Below are 12574 nucleotides of genomic sequence, written 5' to 3'. Positions count from 1 at the left end.
GGCTCGGTGTCCAACCTTTCTGTTCAGAGACATCCTTTGAAGCATTAGGGGCTGTATAAGTTATGTAATACATAACCTAACCCTCAATTTCAAAATCATTGTTCGTCTGGAAGTGTTTTCCCTCCTATTGTTTCAAGTAACTTCTACGTATGCTCATTACTGAAGCCATGAGAGAAAACAACACAAAGCACTTCAGCAGAGATCCCTGCTGTTTGTACTGGCCTTTCAATCAGTAATAGGGAAGAGGGAAAATATGTTTTTTTTAAAAAATGGAAACATGTTTCTAAAACCAGGGATTCTGAAACCTGTTTAATAACAGAAACTAACTTTTTTTTTAACTGACTGGATTTCGTGTGTACCTTTAATATTTTCAAGCATCTAATACCTGTACATGTATACCTATATTCTACAAGTCAAATGTTCTTGGACTGATTCACTACTGCTCTGTGCAATAGACACTATCTATGCAAAATAGGCATAAACCTGGTCTACATGCACAGGTTGTAGCAATTTAATTTCCTACTCCTGCACACTTCCCAGACAGTGCAAAAGGACACAATTGCCATGCATATCCCCATCACAATTGCTTCCCACTGTTGATTTCCCTGCTTGGAACTGAGGGCCCACTTTCTTGACCTGTGGCAAAGTGGGGTGGCAGGCTTCTTTATTGCCATTGCCATTCACTTTTCAGCTCTGAAAGCAGATCTCACTGTAGTGTTATAGCAACATAGTATCAGGGCAAGCATCACTCAGGAAAGTGGCCTTTCAGGTCCTGACATTCTGGAGCCACTGCTGATTGTCCTATTTGGTTCCAGGAACTGGGGAGGCATAAGCCCACTCTTGGCTAAAGAACCCTCCCCAACCACTGAGGTTTGTCCTAGGTATCTATAATGAGTCAATCTCAACATTCAGTCTTGGTGGCAGCACGCAGAAGCATCAGTGTACTGAGTGTAACTGCTCTGAAAATAAATAAAACACAAATACCTGAATAACATCAAACATGGAGTTCTCAGTCAATACCTTCCTCCTTTTGATTCATATAGTCAGCACGTTTGGATCAATCAGTGAGAATTCTGTCCAGTATAACAGCACCTGCTTTCTTGCTTTTCCAATAATGGACTAGTGCATTCCTCTGCCCTTACACCATGCTGGGTGTGAGCAGTTTGGAAAGGGAATGGGGAACAGCTGAATTCTGAGATATGGTAGAAGGAATGATAGGTGATTGGCCTCTTTTCCCACAATTTGCTGAGATGCCAGGAGATAGCCTACAATATTTCGTGAAAAACATATCAATTTTCCCCTTATCAAGCAAGAGTGCCTTCAGGTTAAAGGTCTCAGAGGGATAGATAGCTGTTTTAGTCTGTAACTTTAAAAATGAGTAGTCCTGTGGCACCTTAGGAAACTATTTCAAAATAACTTATTTCAGAATAATAATTCCCAAAATAACTTTTGAAATAGCGTGTCCACACTACAGGGAAGCCTGAAATTAGTCTGAGGCAGGCTCCCTTATGGTGTGTCTACACAGCAAAGTTATTTCAGAATAATGGCTGTTATTCTGAAATAACTATGCGAGAGTCTACACAGCAGTTCTATTATTTTGAAATAATTTTGAAATAAAAGACAGCTTATTCCGACTTCTATAAGCCTCATTCTACGAAGAACAACGCTACTTCTGAAATAGCTATTTCAAAATAAGGCGTGTGTAGCTCCACTTCTGCTACTTCGAAATAGCCCCTCACCAGGGTCATTCTAAGTTATTCCTCCTAGGGCTCTAAATCAAGATAGCATGTCTACATTAGGGAAGTCTGCCTCAGACTAATTTTGAGGCTTCCCTGCAGTGTAGATGTGCTATTTTGAAATAAGATATTTCAGAATAGCTATTCCAGAATAGCTTATTCCGAAATAACTTTGCAGTGTAGACTTACCCTTAATGTGGATGTGTTACTTCGACTTAGAGCCCCAGGAAACACTAGGGTATATAGTTATTTCAAAATAGCAGCAGTGGAGCTTCTACACTAATGCTACTTGGAAATAGCTATTTTGAAATAAGTGTTATTCCTCATGACAAGCAGGAGTTATTTTGAAACAACAGGCTTGGTAGTGTGGACGCTGTGCTTGTTATTTTGAAATGAGGGGAGTTATTTGGAAATTATATATATAAAGTATGAGCTTTCATGTTCAAAACCTACTTTTTCAGGACTACTTGTTTTTCAGGTTAAAGGTTTGTAAATGGTATAGAGATATTCTGATGAAAGGCACTATAGACTTGCAAACATCTCTTTATGAGCCAGATTCTTTCATCCTTACGCAAACAGTCTCACTGGGGAAAAGATAACATAAGGTCTTTTCCTACAGTAGCTGCAGTTATGCTGTATTCTGGGTGTTTAACTTTTAAGTTACTATCCGATAGGGCTTCGTCTACACTGCCGGTTTTGCTGGCAGTGTGTATGCAAATGAGACATGGATTAGCATATCACCATGCCTCATTTGCATAATCTTTGCACGCCGGTTTTGCACAAAGGGTTTCTTTGGGGGGAAAAGTAATGTGGCTAGGGGGTTTTTTGCGCAAAAACCCTGTTTTGCACAGGATCCTTATGCCTTATGGTGTCTTTGAAAAGTTTCCATGCAGTTTGCAGAGATTTTACTTTTGTCCCAGGACCTTTTAATTTCTGTTTAACTAACTTCCTCATTTTTGTATAATTCCCCTTTCTGAAATTAAATGCTAGTGTGTTAGGCTGCTGAGGTGTTTTTCACACCACAGGGATGTTCAATTTTATTACAATATGGTTGCTATTTCCAAGCGGTCCAGTTATATTTACCTCTTGAACCAGATCCAGACTAAATCAAGAATAGCCTTTCCCCTTGTGGGTTCCAAAACCAGCTGGACAATACACAAGGTATGCAACTTTAAGGATATACTTGAAAAACAACAAATAGTTTAGCAACACCTTCTAGACTAACAAAACATGTAGCTGGTATCAAGAGCTTTCGTGAGTACAACCTACTTCTTCATCTGTGTACCCACGAAAGCTCATGATACCGTCTACATGTTTTGTTAGTTTTGAAGGTGCTGATAGACTATTCAATGTTTTTCCAGCTATAGACTAACTCTGCTACCCCTCTGAAGCTTTAAGGATATAGATGTACATGTACTTATTTCTATAAATCACACGCAGTTCAACTGTAAGCAGCCTTACAACTGCCAGACAGGAGGTCGTGGCCTCACTCTTTCCCCAAGCATAGAGGCACCCACAATGCATCTACCGAAATGAATGGTTCAGCTTCTAGTTGCTGCAAGCAAGATATGTGGGAATACCTTGCTCAGTCCCCCCTACTGCTTATTCTTTATACTCCTATATTTATACTCAACGTGGTCATTCTAATAATATCTACAATTGATTACATATTGGCTGCGTCTACACTGGCATGATTTTGTGCAAACACTTTTAACGGAAGAGTTTTTCCATTAAAAGTATTTGCGCAAGAGAGCGTCTATACTGGCATGTGCCTCTGCACAAAAGCATCCGTGCCAGTGTAGACGCTCTCTTGCTCAAGAAAGCTCCAACGGCCATTTTAGCCATCGGGCTTTCTTGCGCAAGAAATTAAGGTTGCCTGTCTACACTGACCTCTTGCGCAAGAATATTTGCGCAAGAGGACTTATCCCTGAGTGGGAGCGTCAGAGTATTTGTGCAAGAAGCACTGATTTTGTACATTACCACGTCAGTGTTCTTGCGCAAATACTCGCGGCCAGTGTAGACAGGCGGCAAGATTTTGCACAAAAGCAGGCGCTTGCCAATGTAGACACAGCCATTGTGTAATATACCTAACACACCCTTATTTGGAGAACACCCTGATACTCAGGATGTTGCAAAACTATGTTAGTAGTTAACAATGTTATGGCTGCATCTGCTTTTTGATGATCAGAAATAAAATTACCATTTTACTCCTCCTTTTGGCGTGATCAGGGTGTACTATGCTGAATATGCATGATTGTGTAAAAACATTCCTGCCTCAAAGTCCCCAGTCTTGCCTGTGTGCCTATTTGCACCAAGCTTGAAACATTCGGCTGCAGCACTGTAAGGGTAGCCAAGCCCTCAGCAAACTAACTGCAACTTTTAAGTGTGGTAATGCTGAATGTCACAATGCATGAATCCCCTTGTGAATCTAGTCCCCAGTAGAGATGTAATATCAGTTAACTGCTTAAACCTTAGGATTAATCAGTTAACCAATTAAATGGGGGGGGGACGCAAACCCAGCAGTGCTGCCTCTGCTGTCCCCTTTGGGCCCAGCCTTCTCTCCCCACCCCCATCCCGCACAGAGCTCCTGGCTCAATGTAGGGCTGCAAGCTCCCATCCTGCCCTGTGGTGCAGTGGGCACAGGAGGGCTGGAGCAGCCCTCTGCCTGTGGTGGGCCACAGGCGGGGGACTACTCTTGGGAGTCAGTTAACCATTACTGGGTAAGCATCACCCAGGAAGAGTGATGCTTACTTGATAACGGTTAACTGGTTACCTGTTCACTTTCCTAGTCCCTGTGTGTAGTATCAGTCTTTTCTTACCTGGGGAGATAAGCCACCATGCTTATTCCTGGTTTTAGCCAAATTAAAACAAAAGTATCTTAACCCAACCCTTAACAGGGTTATAATAGAAGCATTATTGTTGGGAAGTATAGCTTTGCTGTCAGATGTGACTGTAAGGATACTTTTATAAAACTCCACATACAGTATATAGAATGGATTCCTGCATGTCTTGGTGTAGACATTTTTACAGAAAGAAACTCACCCTCTTACTCAAAGGTAAAGATTTTTAAACAAAAATCCCATGAGGTACCTAAGGTTAGGCACCTATCTGAATCTGTAGGTACCTAAATACCTTTACAGATCTGACTATCATTCCTATAATCTATTTATCTATAACCCTGTGCTTGTGCTAACCAAGGGTGCCATGGCAACTAGGATGCTCAGAAAAAGTAAGGGTGAATAACCATGTTACTTAGCAACAAGGATCTTTAGGTTGGAAAACTCTGTTCCAAATTGTGAAGAAAAATGACAGCCAAAATCAGAAAATGTAAAAATACAAGGAAAGTGCAGTGACTGATGATAGTGACGATGTTTTGGAGAGAAGTATAAGAGGAAAGTCAGAGGGGGATGAATATGAAATCTTAGAGACAGAAGGAGCTTCAGAAGGGACATAGAACAAACCAGAAATAAAAAAGGAATGATAAGAGACAACAATGAAACTAAATTGCACAGAGTGAATTGAAACCAAAACCCAGAATGGAAGTACAAAAAAAGGGAAACAGAAAACAAACAGTGTTAGAAGAGAAAATAAACAGAGGAGAGTTTCTGTGTTCATATCTAATTACAGCTCTATGTAAGAACATAGGAATGACCATACTGGGTCAGACCAATAGTCCATCTAGGCCAGTGTGCTGTTTTCCCATAGTGGCCAGTAGCAGATAATTCAGAGAGAATTAACAGAACAGGTCTATTATTGAGTGATTCATCTCCTATTGCCTAGTCCCAGCTTCTAGAAGTTTAGGGAAAGCCAGAGCATGGGGTTGTGCCCATGATCATTTTAACTAATAGTCACTTATAGACAGGGCTGGCCTGAGCCCTTTTGGCACGTTGGGCGCTGCCCCCGGGCGCAGGGCTCATGCACAGGCCCGCCCGTGGGGCACACGGCGCATGCGCTGCCCAACCCGGCCAGTGCTGCTAGTGCACGCGCCGGGCCATGCATGGCCCTGCAACCGTAGGGGCAAGGGCGCTGCTGTCCAGCCACTGTGGGAGCCGGGCGCGCAGCTCCTAATGGCAGCTGCAAGGGATGCCGCGGGTCCCTTACAGCTGCCATCTGGGTTGGCGCCCTGAGCAGCTGCCCGGCTTGCCCATGCCTCCATCCAGCCCTGCATATAGACATATCCTCCATGAACTTATTATTTTATGAACACAACTGTACTTTTGTCCATAACAACCTCCCATGACAAGTTCCACAGGCTAGTTGTGCTGTGCATTGTGTGAAAAAGTACTTCCTCTTGTTGCCTTAAATCTGCTACTTATTAATATCATTGAATTTTTGTGTATTGTGTGAAAGGGTAAAAAAATAAAACTTCTCTATTCACTTTTTCCACATCATTCCTGATTTTATAGACCCCCCCAATCAATAACTCCCTAAATGTCTCTTTTCTAAGTTGAACAGTCCTTGTCTTTTTAATCTTTGCAGAGGTTGTTGGGATGTGGGTGGGATAGGAATCTATACAGAACTGGTCATGGGGGTGCACAGAAAAGATTAAAAAGTGAAGCATGGGACTGGCCGCCTGCGGACTCAGGAAGATGGCTCAGTCCTTTTCGTTTGGAAACCGAACAGCCCGCAGGAATCGAAACCGAAAGCGGCCGGTTGGGGAAGCTTAAAAGCGCTGTGGTCAGCTCCAGCTCAGCAAAACCTCGGAGGCACGGAGCGGGGTACCTCGGAGAGACGTGCCCAGCCAGCAGTTTCACCCGTCCACCAAGCTGTTTGTGTGGCTGCACTGGCGCCCAAGAAGAACCGCAGCCACCTGCCCGCTCCAAGCAGCTAGGAGCTGAGTGCCGGAGAAGCTCGGGACCCTCCCTCCTCCCTGGGCACTGGAGACTCCCGGAAGCGACTCCTAACTGCCCCAGCCGTGCCACTGAACCTGGACGCAGAGAAGATGTCGGCCCCCTCCCGCGAAGAGGAGTTCATTTATCTGATCTCCTGCTTTAGGACCCGGCTCACGCAGTACATACGGGTGGTGCCGGTGCTGGACTGTCTGGACACGCTGAGCGTGCAGGAAAAGGAGCGGATCCGGGCGGTCGCTCGGCAGGGGGGCGAGCAGCAGGCGGCTGGGGAGCTGCTGGGGGTCGTGGAGCGGGGCTGCAAGGAGCCGGGCTGGATCCAGCAGTTCGTCACCGCGCTGCAGCAGGGGGGCAGCGATATGGCCGTCTGCTACGTGAACCCCAGCCTGAGCCAGCTGCCCTCGCCGGCGGAGGAGGCCGACCACGACATGTGCGTGAAAATGGTGCAGCTGCTCTATGGCACCCTGGTGGACAAGCTGATGAGCCCGGAGGTCACTAACAAGTGTGTGGAGAAGGGACTCTTGCAGGATGAGGACCATGAACGGGTAGGTCGCTCTGCCCCCCTCCAGGCTGCCCCAGGAAAGCTGCACCCAGGCCGAGCCCTTCTGCTTCCCGCCCCGCCCCCGGAGAAGCGCTGGCTCTGGGATTCCTTCCCTGCAGCCCGGGCAGCCGACCCTGGCCTTCCTAGTCTCCCGCCAGCTGTGTGGTGACTTCGGTGGCCACCACGCTTCTGCAGAACTGTGCTTCCTCCCAGTGCTGGGCGAGGACTGCCCTGGATGATTGCCCTAACTTGTACATCTCCCCGTCACAGTGTTCCCAAGGGTCTCCCCATTCCTCTGCGCCCTCATTTCCTGCTGCCCTCTTCTCCCTCCGCCCCCAGTTTCCCCTAATTGCCCCTTCCAGTAAAGGACGGTTTGGCCCCTTGCTACAGCTCAATAGGGTTGGGGGCTGACTAGCTGCCAGTAGCAAAAGGAAGGGTCAATGAGAAATCAGGACCCTGAGAGGGACAGTCCCCAGGGGCAATAGGGAGAAGCCAACATTCCAAGTCAGCGTGATTGACGGGAAAACCGGCTAATGAGGGAGTGGGAGGGGGCCATCCTTTGTGTGAGCTGGAATTGCCTGGTCAGAGAGTGGGGCCGAGCTAAGGAGAGACCAGGGGCCCAAACTGAGCTGAGGAGCAAAACGGAGCCAATCAGAGAGCACCAGGGAGAAGATCCATGCTGGGAGCAGGGCTGCAGCAACTGGGGTGAGAGAAGCAGCTCTGGGCTGAAGGTAGAACAGGACCCATGCTGAGGAGGGTGGAGCTGGGGCTGGAGCCCACTGGAGTGGGATGTGGTGAACAACTGGGGCCAGCAGGGAGTGGGGGGAGGGCAATGGTGAGTACTGGGGAAGGATGCAAGGAAGGCACTGGTCATGTGACTTCCTCCATGAGACTCCTCCCCATGCAACCTCTAGCCCAGGGGAAGTAGGGTTGCCAGGTATCCAGTTTTGAACCAGACAGTCCAGTATTTGAGCTTTCTGTCCCAGGAAACAAATTGAGAAAACGTAAATGAGCAAATTTAAGTGTCCGGTATTTTCTAAATAAGATGGAATGTAGATTGCAATATAATGTCAAGTGTGTCTGGTATTTTTGTTGAAATCATCTGGCAACCCTAAGGGGAAGTCCCTGCCTTTTCTTGCCCTGCCCCTACTCCACCTCCTCCCCCAAACTCTGCCCCTTCCAACCTCTCCTGTCCCTATCTGCTCCCTCCCTGTCCTATTCCATCCCTTTCCCCAAATCCCTTCCCACAAATGATGTTGATGGGGAGAACTAACGGAGACCTGGCATCTGCAGCAGGGGTCAGCCCCTCCCTCCCTGTACTCACAGGCATCAGAGATGGCAAGCAGAGTGACCCGCCTGCAACCTTCTCTGCTCCCTGCAGCATTGCTCTGCTTCTTGCCACTGGTGAGTGTGGAGGACGGGGGAGTGATTCCACTCCTTCCACAAGCCTCCTCCACTGAGCGATACAGCTGGGAGTCAGAGAAGCAGAGTGTGCTGGGTCTTGTTCACTCTACTTCCTGTTGTGGCCTGTGAGTGTGGGGTAGTTCTGACCCCTGAAGCCAGGACCCTGCTAATCTTCTGGTCTGTTGCTGAGGGAGGAGATTTGTGAAAGGGGCGGAACCGCCCCCTGCAATCACCAGTGGCAGGAAGTAAAAGTGATGCAGCTGGGAACCAGGGGAGCAGAGTGGGGTGGGGCCAGGTCATTCCACTGAGGGCTGACCCCTACTGCTAGCTGCAACGCACAGGGCATGGGACAGTTGGACAAACCATCCATAGGAGAGGACAGCTCTGCCTGCCAGTCCCTTGCTTGTCTCCTCTCCCCCCAGCATTTGGGGGGAGACATATGACCCTTTGTGCCCCACTCACGTCACTCCTGGAGGGAGAGGCCCTGAAGAGAGGGCCCAATGCAGAGACACCCTTAGCCAAGAGTTCTTTCAGGCTAGACTGGGAAGGGAATCATATCCCTGATGGAGAAGCCGATTCTAGTAAGAAGAGTCCTGCCACCTAGAGCCTGAAGATGTGTGACCATGATCAGAGCAAGTATCCAACCCACAGCATCCCTGCAGCAGTCTGGGCCTGAGAAGGGGGCCTTGGATGTCTAAGGAACAGAGTGTGAACTTCCCTTACATTCCAGAGACTGCCACTCATGATGTCCTCTGCCTCAGAGTAGAGTTATGTGTTTTCCTTTTAACCTTTCCCATTTTTTCTTTATTTTTAAAAAATTGCTGTTTAATACATTTCATTTGCTTTGAACCTTATATAACGATAAGGGAAGCATCCAGTGCAGAGAGAGCACCCCGAAGTGGGATCACCCAGTGTCCCACCCATAGAATGGTTCATGGAGATGGTCCTGTGCTTTGGGGCTTTCAGAGGTGTTAGAGTGATCACCATCATATTAAACTGTAGCCTTAGAGAGATTTCGGTGGGGAGGGGGACCAATTCTCTTTAGAGAATTCTCCTCTGATGGTGGAGATATACTGTGTATTTTGCTTCCATAACTTCAGCCCCCACTCTGTTGACAAAGAGACAGTGTTCCTGATGTACTGGCCAGGTAAGATAGCTGTGGGAATCTTTGACACATGCTGATTAGGTGGCTGGTGCTGCTAAATTCTGCCTTTTTTCTGTATTTGAGCATGGAAGAATAAGCAAAAGGGACTTCAGCTGGAAAAGATCCTTTCTGCTGGCTAGCTGAAAAGTCTTTGTAAGAACTACTAAGGCCAGACCAAGTTTTTCTAGTTCTTGAGGCTTTTCTTGCAAAGGTCTGTGCATGAAGACCATTTCAATAGTTGATATACCTACTAGGACAGAAATCACACTGACGCTTTGTAAATACACATTCAGCAAGAGCTTTCAGTCTTGTTAGAATGACCTGTGTGAATGCCTTTCCAACAGCAACAAGGACTTCCTCTGTAGATGCCACACTCACTCTTATTTTCTTTGTTTATATACAGTGTTGTGGTGCTTGCATTCTTCATGGCTTGTGGTACTCTTCATCCCTTGGGCAGGAAACAAGATATCATCCATATGTTTAAGATAGTCTGTCCTATTTGTTTTAGTGGTTAGCTGAGTTCCTCTTTTCCTATAGTCTTTCTTGGTGATAGGGAAATTTTCAGACTCATTTATAGATGGTTCTATATTGAGTTCTTTGATAGTCTGGAGGCTGGGGTACTTTTTCAGAAAAAGTGGTTTCATGTGACTGTTTGTGATAATATTGCATCTGTTTGCTCCTGTCTGTACTGATATCTCCATTGAGACATTTGAGTGAGGCGGTCATCTTGGCTGAAAGACTGTTGTGCTTTTGATTCCATCATACATACCTCTTAGATGTCCATTAAAGGACCTTTGCATCTATTCAGCCAGATGTAGCTAGTCTGAGTGAACTAATCTGCCTTGCTCTTTGTTGCAATGTGCTGTTGGCCACTCTGAGTTTAGCGCTTCTTTGATGGTGGAGATACACTGTGTATTTTGCTTTCATAACTTCAGCTCACTGTGTTGACAGAGACAGTGACTCTAGTGTACTAGCCAGATAAGACAGCTGTGGGAAGCTCTGACACACGTTGATTAGGTGGCTGGTGCTGCTCCCTTCTACTTCTTTCTGCATTAGAATATTGAAGAATAAACAAAAGACTAGTGGAGAGTAAGCCAAAAACCCCATCAACATAGAAAGATTTCTAACACAATTTGTGTCATAGGGACTCCTTAGGCAGACAGAGTGCCCTAAGAACTTTTCAATACCCATCCAATAGGAGGCGAGAAATGTGACAGACTTATATGCCAATGATGACAGCAAAGCTACCTGTGGTAGATATTGTACAGGTATGTTACATTCTGATGCTGCAACAGATCCAGCCTTGAATGCTAGTAAGTTTCTGACTGCTAAACACTCCCTATGTTCATGGCATTCTTGTTGGCTTTTTCCATGCCACATGCTGTCCTGTATTTTGCAGAGAGAAGATGTATCTCCTCGTTTGGTCTGAGAGAGAGTGTCTATATCCATGTCAGCCTACTTTTGCTCTCTGGTAGTGATTGTGGATTTTCTAGGGGGGGTTGAGCATCTCTAGAACATTGTCTTTGAATTCCAGCAAGGAAGTTGGAAGACGGCAGTCTTCACACCTGAATCTCTGGAACATACACCAAGATGGGAGTGAGGGGAGAGGGAATAGGACAAAACAGAAGTATGTGCTTGACATGCTCAAGTCCCATGTTTAGCCTCAATCATGTGCTTAAGTCCTGTTGATTTCAATGTGATTTAATCATGTTTAATTTTGAACATGTCTTCACATGCTTCCCTGAATAAAAAACTTGGATTGTAAGCACTTTGGTCTCTTGTTCTTATTATGTGTTTATATTGTTACAAGCAGAAAGGCTCTAAAAGTGCCACTGTAATTCAAATAATTAGTCATAGAGAAGCTATAATTGGTGTGAGCGGGTATTTTTCCTATTTTTAAAATGGAGATGGCTGCTGGAATTTATAATATATGTCTACAAGTAAAATGGTAAAATAAACCAACTAACTAACCACTCTGCAACAAATGACTTCAATAGCTTTTTTCATATAACTTCAATGCTGAATATTTTTCTGGAAAACAAAAAGATCCTGTATCAAAGCTAATATCTTATCTATTTTATCATTACTGTGAAGGTGATGAAAAGTGAAAGACTTTGAAAATCTGGTTTACCGTTATGTACTTTTTTAACACTACAGGTAGAACAGTGAATACATTAATTCAGTGGTTCTCAAACAATGGGCTGTGGAGAACTGGCCACATGGAGCTGGTTGCTCCTCCAAACATCCTGGTTCTTCACTGTAGAAAACTATATACCTGGAAACCAGGAGGAGCCAACCTAGCTAGCTGTGTCTTCTGGGGTCCATTTTTGAATAAGAAGAGGAGAAGAAATAGGAACTGCCTTCCAAGAACACAGAAAGTACGTTCAAGAGTAGAGGATGATCAGGCGACAGGGAAGCATTGGCAAAGGAATAGGAAGGAAAGGGGACAAAGTGGTGGAGAAATGTATGAAGGGAAACAGGAGAAGATAGAAATGGAACAGAAGGGGCTGGAAAAGGACATGAGAAAAGTAACATTAGACACTGCAATTAACATTCTAAAAAAAGGAAACCATCCACCAAGCTAAAATTCATAAGTTGTTCCATGGAAACAGTTGCTTTAGTTGCCATGGAGATATTATACAATTGTAAATGGGAAAAGATATGCCCATCCCCCAACTGTGAAAGAGGGGAGATAGACCATGTGGTCCATCTCTCAGTTCAGGGGAAGGGTATGTTTGTGCACACAGGCACACCACAGAGGGTGTGTCTAGACTACATGCCTCCTTCGACGGAGGCATGTAGATTAGCCAGATCGGAAGAGGGAAATGAAGCCGCGATTAAAATAATCGCGGCTTCATTTAAATTTAAATGGCTGCCCCGATCTGCCGATCAGCTGTTTGTC

The 12574-nt window shown here is 45.6% G+C and overlaps 1 protein-coding gene across 2 annotated transcripts in view; it reads left to right on the top strand.

Moving 5' to 3' along the window:
* The window catches only part of IFIH1 (interferon induced with helicase C domain 1), a 52273-nt gene that overhangs the window by 932 nt on the left and 38767 nt on the right, over nucleotides 1–12574 (top strand). The window contains exon 1 of one of the 2 annotated variants that reach the window (XM_006114847.4): nucleotides 6371–7128. The exons of the other annotated variant lie outside the window; for it this stretch is intronic. Within the exon in view, the coding sequence (XP_006114909.2) occupies nucleotides 6679–7128 (450 nt within the window). The 5' untranslated portion in view covers nucleotides 6371–6678. Of the gene's footprint in view, nucleotides 1–6370; nucleotides 7129–12574 lie in introns of those variants that run through there. 2 annotated transcript variants of the gene reach the window in all.

This window comes from Pelodiscus sinensis, chromosome 7 (assembly GCF_049634645.1).
Source record: "Pelodiscus sinensis isolate JC-2024 chromosome 7, ASM4963464v1, whole genome shotgun sequence".
Lineage (NCBI taxonomy): Eukaryota > Metazoa > Chordata > Testudines > Trionychidae > Pelodiscus > Pelodiscus sinensis.
This window is presented reverse-complemented; position numbering and strand designations above follow the sequence as displayed.